Source organism: Candoia aspera, chromosome 4 (genome assembly GCF_035149785.1).
Source record: "Candoia aspera isolate rCanAsp1 chromosome 4, rCanAsp1.hap2, whole genome shotgun sequence".
NCBI lineage: Eukaryota > Metazoa > Chordata > Lepidosauria > Squamata > Boidae > Candoia > Candoia aspera.
In genome coordinates this window covers 10,682,392-10,706,506 of record NC_086156.1, presented here as the reverse complement: position 1 = coordinate 10,706,506, position 24,115 = coordinate 10,682,392, and the positions used below count along the sequence as shown (strand labels likewise).

Sequence of the window (24,115 nt, the reverse complement as noted above, 5' to 3'; positions counted from 1 at the left end):
ATCCTGACAGTATTCCTTTAAATTCAAAGCCCCCACTGACACAGTTTTCAAAATAATTTCTGAAATTTTGTAATCCGAAGGGTTTCATTTGTGGCTCTCTAAAGGTCTTCTGTTCTTACTGAGTTCAAGCTTCTTAATGAAGCATAGTAGGGTTTCTACCCCTTGTGGCCAGTAGCTGATATTTTCAATATGTGATGTTAATAATTTCAGTTGTTATAGTGTTAAATAACACAACACTAGCCATATTGCTTTAAAAGAGTAATGTTTTCCTTAACCACAAAAAATAGTTAAAGCAAACAATTTGACCATGCGTGAGTACCACATGCCATAATGATAGACTATCTAGGCACATCAATTTCTGGTTTTATTATATAGCACTTGTTTTTGTCTTTATTTTCTTGTTTTCCGTTCTAGGAAGTAAAGAAGAGCTTCAGCCAGAAGGTCAAGAAGATTTGCGAGAAGTGCTTAAAAAAACACTGGAGTTCTGCTTGTCAAGGTAAGCATATAATGGATAATATCCAGTCGAGCCTCCTGTTATTGCTATTAAGAGGATAGATTGAATGTTAATTGGTGTGGAATAGGCAATGTAATTAATTGTAAATGCCAAAACCAATATTTTAGCCTATCTTTAGCATAGAAATTCATGATTGGGCAGAGATATACATGCTAATTTTATAGCTTGAAAATCCAAGGGGGGTTGGGGAATGAAATATGAAAATGAAAATACAATAGCCAAGATTTTATTTTCCTTAATTAAATGTTTAATTTTCTTGTCTTGATTTCCCCAACTGAAACACAACAGAAGGCACTTTTACAAGCTGCCAGTTGCTTGCTGGGGGTTCCATAGGAAGGTTTTTACAGGAAGGTTTGTTATTTCAGTGCTTTAGAAGAACTAATTGCTGAGAACAGATGCAAGTCAATTGTATGCTGTCCTCTGCAGTAAAAAGCAGTGTTTCAATACTGGTACCTTCTTTTGCTTATCATTAAATGTAAGGTGCCAGACACTTGGGACTCTTGTATATGAAAGCCAGCTGGGTGACCTTGGGCCAGTCGCTCGCGCTCAGCCCAACTCACCTCACAGGGTGGTTGTTGTGGGGAAAATAGGAGGAGGAAGGAGTATTAGGTATGTTCCCCGCCTTGAGTTATTTATAACAAATAATAAAGGCGGGATAGAAAATCAATCATAATATAGCAGTAATTTTCAAATACTGACAACAAAGGTCCGCATAGTTAAAGCAGTGGTGTTCCCCGTAGTAACATATGGCTGCGAGAGCTGGACCATAAGGAAGATAGATGCTTTTGAACTGTGGTGTTGGAGGAAAATTCTGAGAGTGTCTTGGACTGCAAGAAGATCAAACCAGTCCATCCTCCAGGGAATAAAGTCAGACTGCTCACTTGAGGGAATGATATTAAAGGCAAAACTGAAATACTTTGGCCACATAATGAGAAGACAGGACACCCTGGAGAAGATGCTGATGCTAGGGAGAGTGGAAGGCAAAAGGAAGAGGGGCCGACCAAGGGCAAGGTGGATGGATGATATTCTAGAGGTGACGGACTCGTCCCTGGGGGAGCTGGGGGTGTTGACCGACAGGAAGCTCTGGCGTGGGCTGGTCCATGAAGTCACAAAGAGTTGGAAGCGACTGAACGAATAAACCAACAAATTTTCAAATACTCCCCATGTCACCTTGGTTATTGTTTACTCGTTTAATATAAAGTTGTAGCTTTAAACCACATTGGGTGAAGCAAATGTAACCCAGCAGCTACCTTCACAGCTGGCCAGAAATTTGGTATATTACACAATTGTTCCTTGTACGAATTACATGGAGAGTTAATTTTGTAGTAATGCTTTTTCTCTTTTCTTCAAAAGAGAGAATCTTGCCAGTGACATGTACCTTATATCTCAGATGGACAGTGATCAGTATGTGCCAATAATGACGGTAGCTAATCTTGATCACGTCAAGAAGCTGAGCACAGATATGGATTTGATTGTTGAAGTGCTGCGATGTAAGTGATGGCAAATCATGTATTATTGTTGCAGCATTATTTAGAATTAAGGCTTACTTGGGATGGGTGGGGTTGAAGCTTTTTTTTTCCCTTGAAAATCAATGTATCTTAAAATGATAAAACCATTTTTTTTTGTAGAACACCCTTACTACGTTCTTTTATCTTAAATGGTATAAATAGCAGAATTAAGTGTCTCTATATATTCAGCAGCCTGAATCAGGCTTAAGGAATGGGCATGTGCCTACCGACTCCTCCTTGTGAACTATGTTGCTTGCAAACAGCTGTTTTGAATAATGACAGTTTTCCTGAATACAGTGTGTATTCAGTGCCTTTCCTGGGGCTATATGCCCTCTCAGGAAAATGTATGTTGGAGTCAGAGAGCCTTTAAGGAGTTGGCAACAGGATAAAATGACAGATATCTGTCTTCCTCCCCCCAGAAGTCCTCTGGGTGTTACCCTTACCCTGCCTTGGTGTGGCTGTTAGTGGTGGCAGAAGTAACTACCAATCTTCCAGAGGGATGTATTTACCCCATGTCTTCTCACTTAACCCAAGTGTGTCAGAGAGACTGGGAGCTCCCAACCTATAGTCAACAGATAAAACATTCAGTGGCAGAAGAGATAAAAGTAGCATGTTGCTCAAATCACAACAGTATCTTAAAGGAATCTTCTATAAAATCTTACGAAGGGGAATTTAAGTTTGAGGCAGATCTCAGGAAATAAGACATTTGTGAATATGCAGCACAGTCTCTTACGTTAGAGGTCTCAGACTGCATTAAAGACAGAATATCTGAGCTTGCACAGTATAAAATATGTATCAGAACTGATAAAGATCTGATTGCCCACAGGAAATAAAGAATAACCATAGCTCACTGCTAAATAGACATTTACCTGTGTCTACCCAAGTAACAGTCCTTTTGAATCAAATATTTTTGTTTTCCTGATTCATTTTTACCTGTGCTTTTTTTTTTTCTGGAAATTCCAATTTTAAATTGGAGCTGAAGGAGGATAGTCTCTGATTTCTCCTTCTATCCATTCTGGCACACTTTATTCCTTTTATAAGAATAAAGACTGTAGTTTGCCGGAGAGCCAAGACTCTTCCTTCTGGAAAAGGAGGGGTAGGGGCAATCTGTTACGTACTCCTCAGCCATGTTTCAATCAGACTGAATATGGATTGAGCCTCTGAACTTGTCTGGGAAGGGTTATAACGGGGGGATCATATCTTTTTTCCAGTCCTAAAAAAACTCCTATTCTACAATAGACAATTGACCTAATGCTCCTGTAGGTTAATAGAGTGTTAAAAGTAGTAAATATAAAACAGAACTCTACTTGTTGATGCCTAAACAACAATGTTGTTCTTCTTTCAGCATTGCCTTTAGTCCAAGTGGATGAGAAAGGTGAAAAAGTCAGGCCAAACCAAAATCGCTGCATTGTAATTTTACGTGAAGTACCCGAATCTACTCCAATTGAAGTAAGTATATTATTTGACCAGCGAAGCTTTTAGCGGTGCATTTTTTAAATTTACAGAAATAATAAAATACTAATAAGAGAGAAGATACCTGGAGCACTAGCTTTACTGGTTCATGGCCTGTCTTGAAATTAAGCAGAACTATATTAGTTCCTGGATACTCTTCATAGTCAGTTCTAATCTGGTTTCACTTGGGGCTGAATCAGTCTTTGCTATAGTTGTCAGTGAACCCTTCTTCTCTCCCACCCTGGTTGGCTATCATTCCGTCCATCCATTTATTTATTTATTTAAGGAGGTCGAAGCACTCTTCAAGGGCGAGAACCTGCCTAAGTTCATCAACTGTGAGTTTGCCTATAATGACAACTGGTTTATTACATTTGAGTCTGAAGCAGATGCACAACAGGTAAGCTTTCTTTTTGGGGTGTGAATATGTGTATGTGTGTGCTTGTGTGTGTGTTATGTCAATTACCTATTGTAGAGATGGTATGTTTCAAGTTAATCATGGCTCAGCCATTACGATGAGAACACAATGAAAGGAGACCTCAGCCACTAAATGATGATAAGGGATCATTCTGCAAAGTTTGGAACAAAACGCTGACTCTATTATGCAAACAAGGCTTAATTAAATATGCTAATTATTTTCCATAATTAATTTGGTAGTCAACAGAACAAATAATTAAATAAACAAATAGCCACAGGTGGTGGTGTGTTTTTTTGAAGCATGATACATAGTTTGTTGTTTCCCCTATCTCATTAGTGTGATCTTAGTAGATTCTGGAAGCTAGATGAAAAGGACCCAGAACCTGTCAGTTCTTGACCTGCTGTAAGACATTAGTGGTACAACTTGGATTTAAATCCCACTAAAATTAGTTATATAACTTGTTCTTGTTGACTTTGGTAAATCTGAAATGCCTATTCTTTGATTGTCAAGTTTGCCTGGATTTCTTTCAAGACATCTTTCAGCCCCATAACTGCAGAAATTTCCCATACTTTCTTTAGCTGATTCTTTTTCACGATATGCATCTATTGCCAGATCAAAGTAAACATACAAACATTGGTGTGTTACCAAATGTGGAGGCTATAATGCATTATTTGTAATCCTGAATTACATGTGGCCCTTTTTTGTTTCAAGTAGGGAAGCATTAATGCTTTTTTTCCCCCACTAATTCGATTGCTCCATTTCAAACAAGTATATGTTTCTCTTAAAGGCTTACAGATACCTTAGAGAAGAAGTGAAAACTTTCCAAGGAAAACCAATTAAGGTACATGTGTTATTTTGGGATTTGAAATGATAGTTGTGATCATTCTGAACGTCATCTTCTAAGAGTATAATCTTCCATCATTTATAGGCAAGAATAAAAGCAAAAGCAATAGCTATAAATACATTTTTGCCAAAGAATGGATACAGACCTCTGGACATGAATATCTACACACAACAGCGTTATACAACATCATTTTACTTACCTCCAGTATACAGTCCCCAACAGCAATTTCCACTCTATAGCTTGATTGCACCGCAGACTTGGTCTACAACACACAGCTATCTTGATCCATCGCTGGTAAGCACTGGGGAACCGTTCATTCGTTTGTCTGATGTTTAGGCTGCTGCAGAGGATTCGGGGGAGCTGTCCAGGGAGAGGAAGCTTAGAGGACTGTGTTCTACAACTGTTCTATGTATTATTCCTTCGCAGCAAAAACTCCCTGTGTATCAATACCTAAGTGGAGAGGAGCGTGCTAAACTTTTCTGCAGTGGTAATCAACAAGACACAGGGAACTTTTAATGGGGAAAATAGAAATCCCTCTACACTTGAAACCTGATAGTACAGTCTTGAATTCTGTAGGATATTGCTTCCCTCTTTGCAAAGTGTAATTTTTAGACCTGTGCTTTCGCCTTTCAAGTTGACATCAGGGCATTTACTGAAGTAGCTCATGTCAGAGTTAAATCTACATTACTAGACCTAATACTCACATTCAGAACATTCTGTTTAAGTAGGCTCTGGGGTAAAAAATCAAACAGATTTAAATTCCAGGCAGTTTGCTGTAATATAATTTGCTTTCTGTTCTTGAATAGAAATAAAATTAAACCTTATATTTTTAAACTTCCAGTGTAAATCAGATTGGTTGTTGCCTTGTCCTTGATGTGTATTGATTTTTGTAAATCCATTATACTAAACTCTACTAAACAAAACCTCACAGTCGGGTATAAATTTGCACGTTGAGATGAGAGAGATCCCTCTACATGTAGATTTTTATTCAGAATAGCTAAAGTTTTAGAAATATAAACATGTGTAACAAGAATATTAATAAGCAAAAGTGTGATGCTCTGGTCAGAAAAACATGATGAGGAAAGATAAAGCAGACAAATGAAACTGTAGTGCTGTTTTCAGAACTTTATGCATGTACTGAAAATTTCAAATCTACATCTGACGTGTTTCTGTTCCGTAGGTCACGCCATTTCCAAATACTGGATTTATCAATGGATTTACATCTCCTTCTTTCAAGCCAACTGCTTCTCCACTGACCTCCCTCAGGCAGTATACGCCAAGAAACAGGCAAGTCCTGTTAATACATTTTTATCTACCTGGACCAGGGATTCTCCACCAGGGTTCCGTGGCACCCTCGGGTTCCACGAGAGGTCACTAGGGGTTCCCTGGGAGATCACGATTGATTTAAAAATTATTTCAAATTCTGGCAACTTCACATCAAAGAGGTAAATTTCATTCTTTATTTTTAGTTTAATGCATCTATACAGGCCTACCCATGAAACAAATATAATAATTCTGTAACTTCTGGCCTTTATTTGTGCCTGAGTGTGCAGGGGTTCCCCAAGCCCTGAAAAATATTTCAAGGGTTCCTCCAGGGTCAAAAGGTTGAGAAAGGCTGACCTGGACAATATGCCTGTATCAAATAAACCCACGTATCTCTCAGGGATTTTGGACATTATTCCATCACAAAATGTCACAGTTCTCATGATAAGGCAGTAGTCTCCTAAAAAGGCATACCCAGCAAGACAGGCAGGTAAAATGGAATAGGACAAGAAATATTTGTGCAGAAGAAAATGAACCAAAGCAGATTTGGAGATGATCTGCAAAGGTAATGAACTTTTTATAATAAGTTATGAACTCCATTACAAAATGACTGTTGAGCCATTACCTCTGTCTTCTCTGTGCAGGGAGATACGCTTCCAGAATGAGCTCTGGATTGCAGCCACTGACTCCATTCTAAAAATGTCTCTAGGGTCTGTGTTTCTCAACCTTAGCAACTTTAAGATGGGTGGACTTCAACTCCCATCAACTATTAGGGCTGTAATAAATGAAACTCCCAGCATGCTGGCTGGGGAATTCTGGGAGTTGAAGTCCACCCATCTTAAAGTTGCTAAGGTTGAGAAACCCTGGTCTAGGGTCTGCGTTGGGCCCAGAGGCATTCTTGGAAATAGAGACTGTGGTTGAGGGTGGTGCAGAATAGTGTGATCAGTTGACCTTAGACCCCAGTAGAAGCTGTGCATGTTTATGCAATTCTAAACATCCGCTGAAAATGCCATATGACAGCTCTGAAAGGTTTTTGTTTTTTCCTCTCCCAGAAATCCCAGCAAATCACATCTACGGCATACAATTCCTACTGCAGACAGAGGGACTGGATTGTTAGAGAGCCCTACAATATTCAATCTTTCTGCTGACCGATTAATCAACGGTGTCAGGAGCCCACAAACAAGGCAGCCAGGACAAAACAGAACACGGATGCAAAGTACTACGAGCTACACAAAGCGAGAAGTAGGGAGCGGGCGAGTAGAATCCACGGCTTCAGACTCCTCCCCAAGCTTAGGCAGGGGAAGGTGGGTATTGAAATTTAGGGTTAAGTGCTGGCCACCAAGGTTGGTTGGTTGGTTGGTTGGTTATTTAATTTTTATCCCGCCTTTATTATTTTTATAAATAAGGTGGCAAACAGACCTAATACTCCTTCCTCCTCCTATTTTCCCCACAACAGCAACCCCATGAGGTCAGTTGGGCTGAGAGAGAGGGACTGGCCCAAGGCCATGCAGCTGGCTTTCATGCCTAAGGAGGGACTAGAACTCTCATACCACACCTGATTGGCTCTTGGGCTGAGAGAGAGGGACTAGCTCAAAGTCACCCAGCTGGCTTTCATGCCTAAGGTGGGACTAGAATTCTCCTACCACGCCTGATTGGCTCTTGGGCTGAGAGAGAGGGACTGGCCCAAGGTCACCCAGCCGGCTTTCATGCCTGAGGAGGGACTAGAACTCTCATACCACGCCTGATTGGCTCTTGGGCTGAGAGAGAGGGACTGGACCAAGGTCACCCAGCTGGCTTTCATGCCTAAGGTGGGACTAGAACTTTCCTACCACGCCTGATTGGCTCTTGGGCTGAAGAAGAGGGACTGGCCCAAAGTCACCCAGCCGGCTTTGTGCCTAAGGTGGGACTAGAACTCACAGACTCCTGGTTTCTAGCCCGTTGCCTTAACCACTAGAGCAAACTGGCTCTATGTTGTATGTTTCCATGTGAGAGAATGCAGAAAGAAGAATTCAGTGGAAGCAACACAGGAGAAAATTTCTCAACTGAAAAGAGAGATCTAAACAGAAGTAGAACTCTTTGAAGTTAATTTATATTTAGTAGCATAATCGGTGTCAAAATACTAAGCATATTCTCATGTCATATTAAGCCATGAAGTTTGTTTAGTTTTCTTCAGTATGCGAACCAACCTTTGTTTATAGAAAATGGTTTCAGTGCCCAGCTAAGCCTTCCTTCTTTCAGGCTTTTTAAAATATTAATTAATTTATGTATTAAAGTTTTTATGTATAAAATTGTATAGTTCCTTAATCAAACCAGGGAATATCAGTTGTTGTGACAAACCATTGTGGTTTATTCAAACCATGATTTAGCTTAATATAAGAATCCATTCCCTGTTAAGTAGTAGTCCTAAACACAGTGTGTGATTTTTAAAATGGAGGTAACTATACAGTTGAGTTGTAACAACCAAGTAATTTTGAAATAGATGCCACTGTGATAAGAGGACTGGAAGTTCTTTAAGGAGCATCAGAATTTGGGGGTTTTAATATTTAAAATAAAACAATGCAGATCTAGACTTACAGAGTTCTAGCTTAAACTAACCTTCAGTGGAAATTATAAAATTTCTGGATTCAGGTTGTTGGACATTTCAGATACTCTAGAATACTAGCTGGAACGCTACAAATAAATGGAAAGCATGATAAGTTTGAAAATTGATAGCAAGGTCATTCAGTTGATATTATCCTTGACATGTTTAACTCCTCCTCTTGGAAAATCAGGACAGGTCCTCCCTTTTCTACATCATTCCAGAATTTTTCTCCTAACAACCCTGAGAGTATGTTACATTAGGCTGAGTGATAGTGATTTGCCCAAGATCACAGTTCACATACCTGAGAAAAGAGTCTTGATCCTGCTCTTTGATCCAACTGAAAGTTTTAACAGCTACACCACAAAGGCTTTCTCAGCGTAACTGTACAATCGTGTTTAATATGATGCTTATGACAAGAATGAGTAAATTACTAATAATGATGACTTTTGTCCTTCCAGAAAAAACTCTTACGGCTATCGAAAAAAGAGAGATGACAAGTTTACGGTAAGTATGTGATGCCTAGGAGATTCTTGACTACTACAGTAGCACAGCCTCAACATGGAATGATTTGACATGATATTATACAATGACGAAGCAATAAAAACATCTATTCTAAATAACCCCAAATTGTCATGAGGTAAATGCCAAGGTTGATGCTGACTCAAATTTGCATTAGATTTTCAAGTTGTTAAAGCAATTTTACAAAAATAAGGCAACCTGCTTTTTCTTCTTGGTCTAGTTCTATCTTCCTTTTCTGTCTAGAAAATAACCTGTTCTATCAAACATAGAAGAAAATTCTGTCATGACAAAAAAAATCTGATTCTCATTTTAGGTCTCCATGCTTCCCCCACACTCCTAGGTCTCTTAACTGACTGTGTTCTTATTTCTCTCCTTGCCCACTGTCGTTTCCATCTTTTTTTTTCCTTATGCTTTTAAGTGTATAGAGTCTTGTTTTAAGACTTGAATTTCCCTCCCGATTCTTCCCACAGAACAGAGATATACTTGCATTTAATGCTATACTTGTTTCATAGTTTGGTCATATTGGTGAGGAGAAGAAACTTTTTAATGGCATTAATGCTTGGAAATTCTCCCATTTAAAACATTACAGTGAACATCATTTTCAGCTTCCTATAGAAAGCCAACTAGAATCATGATTAATGGAAGCTGAGTCCTGGGTGGCTGCTTGTCGGGCATAAAACTCTCAAGTTATCCCCAGAAAATCTGCACCAACTCCCTAAAGTAGGTGCTGAAAAGCCACCTTGGCTTCTCGAAATGGAGTGATGGTAAAGGGGCTTTCTTTGTTGCATTACCTGCCCTCTGGGACAGCATCCCCCTGGAGATTCGCTCCCCTCCCATCCTTCCTGCCTTCAAGACAGCCTTAAAAATGTGGCTCTTCCCTTAGGCCTTAGTTAGGTTGCCTGGCAGGCCTGTCCTGGTTAGGGGTGATATGGAGGACTGTTTTCTTCATGGTTTCTTCAGAGTGATTGTGCTTTTTTATATCATGTTAGTTTCTCAGTTCTTAATTTTTGTGAAGCCACCCAGAATCATTTTTTTGAGTTGGGCAGTCTAGAAATTGGATGGCTGAATGGATGGATGGCAATATTAGTCCACTACCATGGCCAATGTTTATAATACATTGTATTGCATTCTAAATCGTGAATGATGTATTTAAATCTACACCACCTGCAGAGGCATAGCCTGTTGGCAGGAAAGAAATCTTTTTAATAAATAGAAAGTTGGCTGGTGTACAGTACCCATTTCATGACTGCTTGGGCATGAGTTATACAGTTGTGTTCCTTTGGACTGGTCATTTTCTAAAAGTTCGTGCCCTTTTCCTTGAGGACTGATGTTGTCTTGCTTTTTTACCCTACACTTCTCTTGCAGAGAGGACAAACACAGTCTCCACCCCCTCCAAAGCCACCATCTCCAAGTTTTGAGCTGGGCTTGTCCAGTTTTCCTCCCTTGCCTGGAGCTGCTGGCAATCTAAAGACTGAAGACTTGTTTGAAAGCCGGTTGTCAAATGTGATTGTCGGGACATCAAAGGAAAAAGTAAAAATCCACAGATGTTGGGCAAGGGTGCATTTGGGGACACATGCTTGTTCACTCCAAGAACCATAATTCCTTAACAGTACTTGTGACTGCTCTGAGAAAAGAGGCTCAGGAACCCCCATCTGTAAAGAATTACTTTCTCCAACAGACTAATAGTCGATTTTGCATAGTGCTGTTGTACTTGATAGCGGACTTGCCAATATGTTTGGCTTGAAGCCTGCTTGGTGTGAAAGTTTAAGTATCTTTAAGTCTGACTCCTGAGGTCAGATTTTCCCCAGAATGGTATGTAATGGGGTACACAGTCTTCAGCCTGGAAAAAGGGTCACGCCTCAAACATTAGGTGGAAATGCTTTCTGGAAGAAGTGTTGTCAAACCCTCCAGATACCAAGCTGTGTAGCATCAAATGTTAACTCCACCATTTCTTTCTTGTGCTGGACGGGTTCTGAAATAGGCAAATATTTGGACAAGATCAAAGCAGTGTATCATACTTGGCATTAGGAGGTCACCTCTTGACTTTCCTGCAGATTGACATAATTTTAAAAAGTTATCTGAAGCTATTGCTGCACCATGCTTAGTTTCTGAGATGGTCTGGCTTAAGCTCTCTTTAAGATCTTGGTAATCCACAGCAGGGGCTGGGCAGAGGCTGCTGGTATCTTTCTTCCAGCTTTGCTTCTAATGGCATTATGTTCAGTTATATCATAAACAATGTGTTGTTGAATGGAAATGTATTTTCAATGACTTGAATTTTTTTTCTTCAGAACATCAGTGTGGGTGTAAGTACAAACACTGTACCATCCGGAATTCCTCGTGAGCCTTCTTTGCCAGTTTCTTCTACTCTGCCAGGGACATTCGAAAGATCTCCTTCTCCATCCCAATCTCCCGAGTAAGGACCTCATAATACAAGGCTTTCAACGCATTGCTTTGAATCAACATTTTTCATTTTCCATCATCAAAAGGCTAGATGTCATCCTGTCAGTAGCTCTTGAACCATTTCATAAATAACACTGCTTATGTAATACCAACAACGTAGAATTTTTTTCTGAATTGCACAAAAGCAAATACTTAAAGCTTGATTGTCAGTGTTGAGAGAAGTATCAGTGTACCTTATCCAAGGTAAACAGTTTCTTACAATAAAGATAGATACATTTTCCTCCCATAGTAGCGATCTGCCTTTCACATGTGGATGTCAGTGTGCAGAAGGTAGAATTTAGGTATTTTCATTATAATCACATGTTCCTTTCTATTACTTACAGTGACCCCAAAGTTATGGACAAACAGCAGAGAGAAACTCAAAATATTGAAAGACTTTCTTCTGTTCTTACTACTGCTTGTAAATCCGTACAAGTTAATGGGGCTGTTGTAGCAGTAAGTGCATTTTGATTTTTATAAAAAGTCGATGAGAGCCTTTTGGTTTTTAGCTTTTCATTTTCATTTTTAGTTATTTTAGAGGAGAGGTTTATTGCCACAAAAACACATCACACTAAGCCATTATGTGATCTGTTTTGTTTTGACTCTGTATTACAACCCAGCTCTTCTGATAGGTTTCAAAGAAGCCGTCATGCTTTTCAAAGATCTCTCTAACCTCTGAATTTCAGTTGTCGTATACCAGGCAGGCTTATGTGCATGACATGTAACCCATCTTTTTGTCCTCAAGAGGCTGCTGTAAGGCAAAGCTTTAAAATCATACCATGTTGAATCAAAAAGTTGCAATTAAACACCAGCAGCACAATAGTCAGAATGGCATACTGGCAGTGAATGCATTGTGTCAAAAACAGATATGTTACTATCTGTCTTCAAAAGTTATTACATGCTGAGAATCAAGAATTAAACCATAATGTACATTGTTTGGTTATGCCATTGTTTGTTGTGCAAGTCCAGCCATTTTGATTTGAAAGCCCTGGATTGTGACTCAGTCTATTGTTTGAATTAAGCTAATTGGGGATTTATTTACCAACCAAGACATAGTGCTGCGGTTCATGCCCCCGATCATGACTGTGTTCCAGCCATTCTCCTGACAGTTTGCTCATATGCCTTACGTCCCAAAACATTCCCACAGAGGCTGAAACTGCAGTGTGATTTTTATCAGTCTGAAAATGTTATGCTCTAATGCCCATCAGTGCTTCAAGAGTCCAGTGCACAACTGAATGTCTTACTCTATTCATCTTTATATTTCAGTTCTTCAGAACAACAAAAAATTTTAAGGAGTAACTCTTAATGTAGGAGAGTTGCGAACCTAGGCATGCCCTTCATCTTATTTTGTGCAGGACTAATGCTCCTGGTGGTGATGAGACTGCTTAGTTTTGTTCAATGTTATTCTTTGTGTTTTTAATAACACAGGAACTGCGGAAACCTAGTTATGCAGAAATCTGCCAGAGGACCACTAAGGACCCACCTCCATTACAGTCCCCAAAAGAACAGAAGCCAAACACTGTTGGTTGTGGGAAAGAGGAGAGGAAGCCCACAGAAACACTAGAAAGAAGCAAAGAATCACCTCCTGTGAAGTCTAATCCAGGGCAGCCCAAAGACCAGCGGAGACCATCTGGACGCAAGTCACCTCCTCCAGCCATTGGGAAGCGTCTAACTAAAGAACAGAGCACCCCTCCCAAATCTCCTCAGTGAAACTAGCACTTAGGATGAATTTCAAGAAGTTTTCACTATGAAGTTACCCCATGTTGCCACTCAGAGTACAAAGAAGGAGTTGCTGGTTAGAAGCTTGCAGGGGGTATGAAGTATATGAAATGCTTGCTAGGGTTTTTTTTTTGTTGTTGTTGTTGTTGTTATTGTTTGTTTCTTTTTGTTTCTTTGTAAAATAGATTGTTCCTCTTCTTTTCTTGCATCCCCACCATCAAATTTCCCTTGAGCAAACAGTCAACTCTGTCAGGGTTTAGTTAATCTAAACCTTACGTTAGGTTGGTGCTGAACTTAAGATGATGCCTAAAATCTTTTTTTTTTTTTTCTCCTTTAGATGGAAGATGCATTTATCTAAAATCCATTTTTTATTAAGCCTCCGTGTGGCTATGTGAATACAAGCTCGCTCTAATGAGTTTTTTCCTAACTTACTAGGCAGAACTGTGCTGCTGTAGTTTTTAAATAACTGGTCTGTAAGTATGAATCTTCAAAAAAAAATCCTGAAGACTAATAATAGCAGCTAATACATAGGGTGTAAGGCAGAACAGATGTTTTATAAAACAGTAAAACAAGTTTAACTTAACTTTTTCTTTTTAAATTCCAGCTGCTGTAGCACATCAGCAAACAGGCTATACTTTTTTTAAGTTTAAAAAATAAAACATATTCTAATATTTTAAATTCCAACCATTTTTGTTCTTGGCCCAAGGAGAACTTCATCAAGATCACCTGTGAGTGTTCTCTAAACTATTTGTGTTGATAGACTGCAAGCAAGTAACCAGTTTCTCGATCCAAACTAAAATTATTTCTTGAATTTCAGGAAAAGAAAAAAAAGCACATTATGAATTAAACAAATAAATATGCCCTTGTGCATGGCAGATGCAAGCTAATGGCTGTTTTTCACAAGATAGCACAATAGCACTCTTGTGATGGAGATTTCATTTTTTTTTTCCTTCTCTCAACCGAGGAAGCTAATTTTGAACCCTTTTCTGGTTGAACCCCCGTGCTCTGTATAAGTTTTTAAAACTGTGCTCCAAATGCTCTTTGAAAGAGTTCATATCTTAAGCAGCCTGAGTGCTGACACCTTTCTGTAACTACCAACATTGGCATATGGATTTAATTTTTTTTTAGTCCATGAACTGATGGTGTTTTTGTATGTGTGTGCACGTACGCGGAAGGAAGAGATTGCCCTGTGTCCTGCTTGGGGTGAGACTTGTCACGCTTGCTTACTTTAGAAGTGACATGCTTTCTGAAGGACAAGGCTGCACTTAAATTAACGTTTCTAATAAAGTTGCTGATAAATTATTTTTGTTTTAAATACCTAAAGTTTTTCCTTTGAGGGTTTAAGCAGCAGATGGTTCAGATCAAAAGCTGTTCCTGCTGAGTACAGTTTATTCCACATACACACACACACACACACACATACACACACACCGGAAGATTTATTTAAACAACTGATTTTTTTTTAAAAAAAGAATTATTTCCATCCAATATTTAAAGACTTGAATTTTATTTAAACTTGAAAATGACTTTGCCTTAACTTTTGTATAAGACAGCTTAGAATTATTGAAGTCTGGCCCTCTTACGGGTTAGCATGGGGTGGCATATACAGAATTACTCAGTTACAGTATGTATGTATTGTCACTGGTCTTACTGGGTAAACACACTCTAGTACAGGTTGTAGCGGCAGTTTTTGTAATATACCTTAAAAGATCTTAAGCAGTTGATCTTTTTCAAAATGTTGAAAAATCTGTAAATGGAAATAGTCAATACTGTATTAAAATGTGCACTTGGAAGTGTGTGCTTTTGCTTGTACAGGTGTAAATAATCAGAACATATAAAAAGGTACCATTAAAAAACTGATAAAAATTATTGATATATTATAAATGTTGCTGTTGAGCTGGATGTAGATAAACTAAGTGTTGTGGTTTGAATATTACTTTAATTCGTTTTTCCCTTGTTTCTTTTACTTTACTCTGATGTGCTGAGCTGAGTCTGCCTCTTCACTGCAAAGGGGAATGGAAAGAAGTCTGTCTTTAAAAGTCCTGACATTTTAAACACTTTCTGGAAGTTTGCATTTCATTCATGTGGAACACGGGTGTGCAGTGTAAATTTCAATTCTTACGAGCTGAAATTACTATTACTATTATTTTAATGAATTAGAAAGAAACAACATTGCCACCAGAAGCTACCACCACAAGTACGCTGAACTACTCTTAGGCCAAAGTGTTAGTAAAGCTGGATTTAAATTTCCACGTCGCTACTTAAGAAGCAAATAGATAAAAATTCTAGGGCAGTTGATCTCCTACCATAAGTTGCTGCTATTCTAATTACCCCTTATCAAAAGAAGAACAAACAAACCAGCTTGCTCCTTGCACTGCAGACTTTAAAATGGCAAGTTGAGTCTTGTTTGTTACTTCCTGAGAAGACACACAAGGAGAGAGTCAAAACCACCTTACTTACCATTGGTGGGTTTTAACAGTGATCCTTTCCCCACTGAGCAGTGAAAAGGGCAGCGAGATGGGAGGTGATTTAGGCCAGCTATGAGTTGTCTTTGTTTGACTGCTGAGGGTGTGAATAAAACAGCTGCAGACAAAGAGAGAAGTGGCCATGACACGTGTAGAGCCGATCATCAGAGCTAGCTGATACAATAATTTTTGCAGGTCAGTAGGTAGGCTGTATTGTTTAATGCATTTGCTGCTGCTCTTTATACTAGGCTAATACACTGTAATTCTCACTCTAATAACAGTCTGTGACAAGAGTTTGAAACTTTACTGTGATGGCTTTTTTTATTAAAAAAAAAGTGTCATGCCAAATAACTTCTCTGGTAATTTTTAATATTGTCACATTCAAACAGTTCAGGACTATTTAACAACATGGGCTATTTATATTTAGCTATTCAGATTGGGCCTTTTTTTTTTTGAAAAGTCTCCTAAATTATTGAAGTGCAGGTTAAAACAGGGAGAACCAATTCGGAATTGTGGGCAGGAAGGGGTAGGACTACTTTGGTGCTCCTTGTATAGAATTATATAGGTTCTTCTGAGTCTGTTTATTCAAGGGATGCATTCAAATAACTTTGTTTCTGCTTATTTAACATGTACAGTATTTTTGCATTAGGGTATCCTATCTACCCCCACTATCCCTGCCAATTTTGCAACTAGTCAGAGAAACCAATAAACGGTCAAGCTCACTCTTTATTTTTATTCCTTATTTTTGCTGCCTCTCCTCTGGAATTTGAACCGGTTTTCGAAGAGGTGTCATTCCTTGGGTGCGGTGCATTGTCACAGCCACTGACTGACCAAGGGTTCCCACTCATCTCTGTATCCCTTTCAACATGCTGCAGCTTGTAGGGGTATGGGCCCAAATCAGATTGCTAGCAGCAGACAATCAAAGGTTACTGCAAACTGATAGCTGCCAAGTCATTAAAGCAAAGGTGTAATAGGGAGGCCGTTTTTTTTTTTCCCCTGAAGGTGGGTTTTTTGTTCTTCCGTTTAAGACTGGAATCAAGCTTACATGTAAACTATTTGATAATTTAAGTTTCCTTTTGTGTCATAAAATGTACAACTGTCTAAAAATGTAGGTTATGAAAAATAAAAAGATTTAGCACTGTTGAATTTCTCTTTTTTTAAATTAAACTTCTTATAACAGTTTTTTTTTTTTCTTTTGTCTTTGCACTCACTTCTATCTAGGCTTGTTGCAACAAAGACCAATACCAGAAGCTCCTTCGCTCCCTTTTTGGGAGTTAATGGAATCATAGTGCTCTGGGACTGATCAGTTGTACCCATTTATGCAAGAAGTTTACTCTTTGGTAATATTGGCCTCCACGTGATCATTTTTTTCCCCAACATAAATCTATTTGACATGTTCCTGGCACTCTATATTTTGTTTGTTTTAAAACTACCTTATACATGAATTAAAGTAATACGTGTCTTGAGTGTGCCATCCTTTCAGCGACTGGTCCACAGCATTTGTTATTTGCATTAATTGTGGTCTTAAACATTGCCTCTATTGGGGGTATAGCATTAGACTTAGTTGAGTGGTTGCATATATACAGTAGTAGTTTTGAAAGTCAATTTTGAAAAAGCTGAAAATGGTCTATCTTAAATTAATTGGATATTGCCATATGACATCCCAAAGCTATTTGCCGGATTTGTTTTTAAGGACCTCTTGCTATGGATTCAATTTTCTAGTCAGCTCCCCTGTATATGGGCATTGTGGGAATATAACATGTATGCTAGAATGATGTCTGTTCTCAAAGCCAGTGTTACCAAATTGTAAATTATGCTGTTTCCCTGTTTGGTTTTTGGTCCCCAAGGCAATTTCAGGCATTTGCTACTCAACCCTCTTTTCTCACTTTGGACAAGGGAAGTGGCTATGTTCAGAGAATCAAAATTGCAAGTTTTAAGGTCTTTTGTTAGTGGAAAATAGACACTAGTGCCTTTGCTGAGGTGCAGGTTTAGGCATGAATAGTCCTATTGAAATCAATTGTACTCAGAGGTGACTAGTCCCACTGATTTTGTTTGGTCTCTTTCTCATACAAGAATGAGTTAGTATAGGCAGTCACTTAATTGCAATTTTTTGCAAGCGCTAACTTTTCCAGAAGGAAAACACCCCAAAACCAGATGAGAGAAGGCAAGAAAACAAATTCAAAACTGCAGCTTGGCACTTAACAATATGTATAGGGTAAAGTTTTTAGAAAACTCATGTCAGGAATTATTCAGTGAAGCTGGACGTCCCAAGTGGGAAAGAAATCTTATTAAAACAAATTATGCATGCTGACTATATGTTAAAAGATATTTTTATTGGTGCCTTTTAACGGCTCAGAAATGAACCTGCTCAGGGTTGTTGTACCACCTTGTACCTTTCATCATGGAGGCATATTTTGATTGGCTGCCTAATACATGCCTTGCCATCAGAACAAACGGTATTAATCCTTCATGGCTGGATCATTGTTCCTTTCGAACATCAGTAATAAAGCCGGATTATTATGAAATGTGACTGCTCTGGACAAGTAGAAGGTTTTATACTTTTCCTCCAGATGCAGGAAATGTAAACTTTTCAGCAACACTCCAGAAGTGGAGCCTATTTGAATTCCTGCTCATTATTCCAGGTAGAAAGATGTGTGGAAAATCGGAGAACTGTGTTTAGTGCTTTTACAATACTTAAGCGGATGACTTTAAAGTGTTTAAACGTGGGCCTAGCACTTAATGTCCCATTCATGACAGCTGCAGACAAGTTCCTTGATGCTCACCAAGTTTCCAGCTATTCCTGATTTTTATTTTGGGCCTGGGGGTGGCTGCTGCCAGGTGGGGAGGGATGTGTGGGTTGCTGCAGTGGTGCACATAAGCAATTTTGGGCCTGGGGGTGGCTGCTGCCAGGTGGGGGAGACTTACCTGAGCGACTTGTAACCTTCCCTGCCGGCTTCCCCATTGACTTTGCTTGTGGAAAGCTGGCAGGGAAGGTTGCAAATGGTGATCATATGACTATGGGACACTGCGACTGTTGTAAGCGTGAGCCAGTTGCTAAGTGCACAGATCATGAGGTGGTGGGGGTAGTGTGATGGTCAGAACTTCAAGGACCAGTTTTAAGTACTACTCATTCACTGTTGCAACTTCAAACACTTGCTGAATGAGTGGTCAGTAAGCAAGGACTACCTGTAGTTTAATGACAGGCACACCAGCCTCTGAGGCCATGTTTATTTGCAAAAACTCTTGAGGTCACCATTCTCAGAAACAGACAGTTGGAGATGGGAGGAAGCAACCTAGAGAATGGTGGGTTTGCCTTTGATGTAATGATGTATGTTAGTTGGTTTTTTGTTTCATACTTTGTGTTGTCTGGTTGTGTTCTGATTTTAGGAATGAGTTGGTTGCCTTTGTGTGTGTGTGTGCATGCGCGCACGCATTTTTATAAGCATCACCAGTTTGCCTTTTAAGAAATTTGAGATTGGAACCTTCCATTGTATTTAGTTTTGTGGTCAAGTTCTTTGCCTCTAAGGGAGCCTCTACCATTTACACTTGATCATCTTTTATTTTAGCTTCATCTCTGTCTTCCAGGAAACAGATCCTCTGACTAACCAAGATAGCCATTTTATGCCCACAACACTTTCACCATTACAAACATGCGTGCGTATCCTTCCAGAAAGATTGGAGTCCCCTGTGCTGAAATAAATCTTTCACTTTAGGGCTGCACCAAATGTACTCCTTACATAATTTGTCTGCTTTAAATAGCCTGGCAACAGATAAGCTGCTACACTGCATTCTGTGTACCTACAGAAGACGTGGTAATGTCATTTTCTCATAGAACCTGTAGGTCTGTTTTTCATGGTTGTTTCTACCCTCTTTTTCTAATGAAAGTACATACTCTATCCTGCTAATTACGCATGTGATGATGAAACATCAAATACTTGCTGTCCATGAACTCTTAGTTGACCTAATGAAAGAATTAGAAAGCTTTAAAATGCCATCCTGCTAGGAGGGAAAGCGGGTGGGATCAAAGAGTAGACTTTATTGATAGGAAAAATGACTCTTGATGTATGAGCCATCCTTACATTTTAGTTGCAGTCATTCTTTGCATGAGCAATTAGGATGACACGTTCTCTGCTGTGTCATTCCAATGTCTTCCCAAAGTACATGGGCATCTTTGGTGCTCTTGCAGCTGGCTTGGACTAAGCAGATGCCTGAAGTACCAATGAAGTTTCTTGCGTTAAAAGCAGTGCCTAAGGCTGGGCGTTCATTCCTGCTCTGAACAGATGCAGTGTTTGCATGCTCTCTGAACATGGGAAAGTTAGACTGGCATTAATTAGCCTGACAAAGCAGGATTTTTGGCTGTCTTCCCTTCGCTCTACCTCATCACAAGCAAAAGTGTTCCAATTATCAGTATTCAGACGCATCCTAAAGGTAAATGTGGTAAATGTCTTCCCACATGACCAACCCTTCCTGGTTTACTAACCGTAGGTCACTTGAGAAATTATGGGATTAACATTAGAATTTATATAGAGTTTTATTCCGATTCCCTCCCCCACCGAATGAGGTGCCTGACGTGTTAACATTGTGTCACTGGTAACTTGTAGGAATTCAGCATCTGAAAAAGATGGTTGTTTAAAATGAATTGTTGACACCTGCCTGAAGCTTAATGGAATGGTAAGGTTAATAGTAAAAACTGCTAACATGGGCCCACAGCAAGCTACAAAGCCACGATCCAGCAGCACTGCAGAAAAAACTGCCATTCCCACCCTTAATATTATGAGCCTCCCTTTCTCATCCTTGACAAAGAGATGGCCACCAAGACAAACCAGCAGTCAGGGTTGAGACAATAGCCAAGAAGTAATAAGGCAGCTAGTCAACTTTTACGGATTTTTAGCCATGTGAGCCATCGGCCCCTTTTTTTTAGGAAGAAGAGTCCCTGTGCATTTTTCCCTCTCCATTTACTTTGGAGTTTACTTCTTGATTCTTTCCAGATTTCAAGAGCAGTTTGAAAGCATAATTCAAGAGGGGCTTTGATAGTATTGGATTTTGAATGGACCCTTTAAAAATCAGACTGTCTCCTATGTGGTATCGGTCCAACCCACATAAATGCCTCAGCAGGTCGTCAAGAAAACCTTCCTTTGTAAAGCATGTCATAATTACTGCTGGATATATGCTTTCAGCTTTCTCAGTGGGAAACATGTTCTAGTTGGCGTTTTTCCATGCAAAATAGGTATCAGTCTTTTAAAAAAAAAATCCCTTTCCTTCCTTTTAAGAAAATCAAAGCTGCTGGAAATCCATTGAAACCTTCATTGAAGTTATATTCCAGCTGACAAGGACTGGTCTAAGATGAACTGCCTAAGAATGCCAAGTTTGGCCCTTACCACCTTTTCCCACCCATCCCATTCCAAATAAAGGATAATGAGATCACTTATTTATTGGAAAAATTAGGCATGGAAAACGAGATTTGCTGCAACCAACTGCTGTAGTGTGTGTTCACAACCCCATTACAACATTCTTCCCAGGAGGACTAGCCAGCCAATACCTCCTCTAGGATGCTACAAGTATTTGTGTCATTTTAGAGAAGGACAAGCAGCATGAACAGCTTGCCATGTAAAAGTTGGAAATGGCCGTTTGGGATTCATTCATTCATTCAGTGATCCCATGGAACAGATACCCAGAGTGAGAAAAGGGCTAATGCCACGGTGGCCAATTATTTCTTAAGTGTTCATCTTACAGCCCAGACATAGACTTTGTACCCAAAGGAGTACTTGGTGAATTGTTCCATTTACTCTACCCTCAGTTAGCAAAGGTCCTCCCACAGGGCTACCAAAGCCATTTCCAGAACTTTTATTGAACTGGACCTAGAAAATCAGATTTATCTGCCCAATTTTAGTTAAAAATTGTCCTAGCCTTTCTAAGAGTGATGAGATGGCACCTGGAATTAGGATTTCTTGCGATTCAGATCTTGAACTGGAGGCTTGTCTACCCAGCCCACGAGAACGTTGTGAACTCTGAAGAGCCAACGAGCAGGAAGGCAGATTAATTCTCAGTTGCATAAGGAAGCATCTGACACAGCAGTAGCCTGGTGCTGGAAATCAGATTTGCATAGTGCCAGCTGAACTCAGTTCGAGGCTGAGAGCTTCCTGTGTTTAAGTTCCCACCTGAGTGCCCTCTGGCATTGGAACAACTCTCCATGACAGCCAAATCTTGTATGCCTGATGCAATGCTCTAGCCTTGACTTGGACTACAAAAACTCCCTTACTTAAGGAACTTTAGTTACTGGTAGAAAGTGTTTCTATTGAACTCAGACTGCAATGTTGGCTGTTAGATTTATGACCTTGCAATTGCTAATGAACTGACTCCAGCCAGAGCAGCGATATGCATGCAGCACAGGGACTTCCCTACTTGATTTCTTGCATCTTCAAACATCATGAAGGCTTCCTGTTGCTTGACTGAATTTTAAAAGGCCCAATGCACCGTACCGTAGTCTAGCCAACTATGACTTAGCCATGTACAGTGCCTGGTTTGTGGTTCAGCGTGTTTGTTCTTTCTAGGGGAAACCAAATTAACAATGGGTAAATGTGTCAAAGGAATACAGCCATAAAATGTCTAATTAACATCTTTTGTTCAGAAACCTCCAGTACTTGATGGTGAGCAGCCAGCTCTCCTCCAGTTACTGAGTTAGAAAGCATGAAACCTCTTGCTTCTTTGGCTTGCCGGCCTGCTCCAGCAAAGGCAGTAAGGCCCTGAGGTTAAGGCTCTAAATTTCTAGGCAACCTCAGACCCTTGGTGCTGTTTGAGGGTCAATGAAGGGAGATATGAAAGAGCCAATTGTCTACATGCCCTTTCCTTGTGCTGCCTTTTTTTTCCCTTCCCTTTTTTTTGGGGTGTTGCAAGTAACTCTGGCACCATGATTCCCAATTAACCACAATTCCCTGTCATGTCCAACATGGAACATTGCAGCTGATTTGGAACAATCCAAGGTCTCAAGGCCACAGCAAACGAACATACTGGTTTGTTCCAAAGTTGGTAAGCACAGCTTTCCAGCTTGGGTATAACATCCCATTTTACTAAAGACTTGGCAAAGAGGTAGAAAGAGAGAACATGTATTATGTTTTCTAAAACCAATATATGCCCATGCAAACTAGGCTATTAAGTTGCATTCAACTGAGACATAACATTTCTTCATGCAGACCAGTGTTTTTCAAATTTGGCAGCTTCAAGATGTATGGGCTTCAACCCCAGAATTCCCCAGCCCACATGCTCTATTTTTAGTGGAAAATGCTAGAACTGAATGCTGGGATGTTCTGCCTGCAGAACATATTCTCCATGCACTACCACTGACCCCTTGTCAGCATTTGAGCGTAGCTATCCCATTTCTCTAGGCAATTGGCCATCCATATGCCCTTTTGTATTCCCACTGTCTTCCAGTTTATACGAGAGGAAGGATATATAAAGTTATAGAAGTGATACTACGTTTTTAGAAAAATAAATATGAGACAATGGAAATGCAGTTCCAACAATGACATGGATTAACTTTCTCATAAGCTATGCTCTGTTCTTGATAATCCTTTAAAACCCATCTCTTAATTATTTTGCTAATTGCAATATAATTAAGTTCTTAAGCTTAATAATGCTGCTTCTCAAGAACACAGTAAAAGGCTGAATGTAAACAGATATTCCAATGGGGAGAATTTCTCTGAAGTTATCATCTAGAAGAACAAAAGTTGTTATAGAAAAATATCAATAAAACAACCATGAAAGATAGCCACACTAACAAAGCATTTACACAAGATTATTTTTAAATGTTATTTGCTTGACAGCTGGGGAAAATGCAAACGTCTATAAACATTTCAGAAAAGAAAAGACTGGCCACGAAGGAGACCTGGCAGAAACTAATTCACCCAGTCAGGAAGAGGGACTCTTTATTTATTTATTTATTGCTCACATTTATACGGCTGCCCATCTCCCTGAGCAGCATACAATAATAACAGCAAATAAGTAAAAAGCAATCAGTATAAAAAGATAAAAATAACTATTAAAAGAAGAATATTATCAAAAAAAAATTGAAATATACCAATTCTGTGGAGAAAGCAAGAATGTCAATCATAATAGAGCCATCTAAGAATGTCTCCCATTCCCAAAGAGCCCCAGGCCTGAGTCTCCCCTCTTCTGGCCAACTAGCAGAGGACCAGGAAAACTGCTAGACCCCCCTCCCACCTCAATCAAGTACTAATTCAAGCCTGGGAGGAGTATTTTAGAGGGGTGTACATGAAGGTTGCTAGTAACTTAAATGAGAGGGAGATCGATCTGGACCAAGTTCAAAATTGGCCTTCTGTCTCTGTGCAAGAGGCAACCCAATTGATCAAATCCCTTAAGATGAAGAAGGCTCCAGGTAT

General features: G+C 39.5%; 1 protein-coding gene across 1 annotated transcript in view; it reads left to right on the top strand.

Moving 5' to 3' along the window:
• The window catches only part of LARP4B (La ribonucleoprotein 4B), a 48,308-nt gene extending 31,443 nt beyond the window's left edge, over positions 1-16,865 (top strand). Inside the window, exons 5-17 of the mRNA XM_063303409.1 lie at positions 415-496; positions 1,868-2,004; positions 3,368-3,471; positions 3,761-3,871; positions 4,677-4,730; positions 4,818-5,027; positions 5,914-6,020; positions 7,049-7,300; positions 9,036-9,081; positions 10,462-10,626; positions 11,385-11,509; positions 11,880-11,991; positions 12,964-16,865. Of these exons, the coding sequence (XP_063159479.1) occupies positions 415-496; positions 1,868-2,004; positions 3,368-3,471; positions 3,761-3,871; positions 4,677-4,730; positions 4,818-5,027; positions 5,914-6,020; positions 7,049-7,300; positions 9,036-9,081; positions 10,462-10,626; positions 11,385-11,509; positions 11,880-11,991; positions 12,964-13,245 (1,787 nt within the window). The 3' untranslated portion in view covers positions 13,246-16,865. The remainder of the gene's footprint in view (positions 1-414; positions 497-1,867; positions 2,005-3,367; positions 3,472-3,760; positions 3,872-4,676; positions 4,731-4,817; positions 5,028-5,913; positions 6,021-7,048; positions 7,301-9,035; positions 9,082-10,461; positions 10,627-11,384; positions 11,510-11,879; positions 11,992-12,963) is intronic.
• Positions 16,866-24,115: the final 7,250 nt, after the last annotated feature.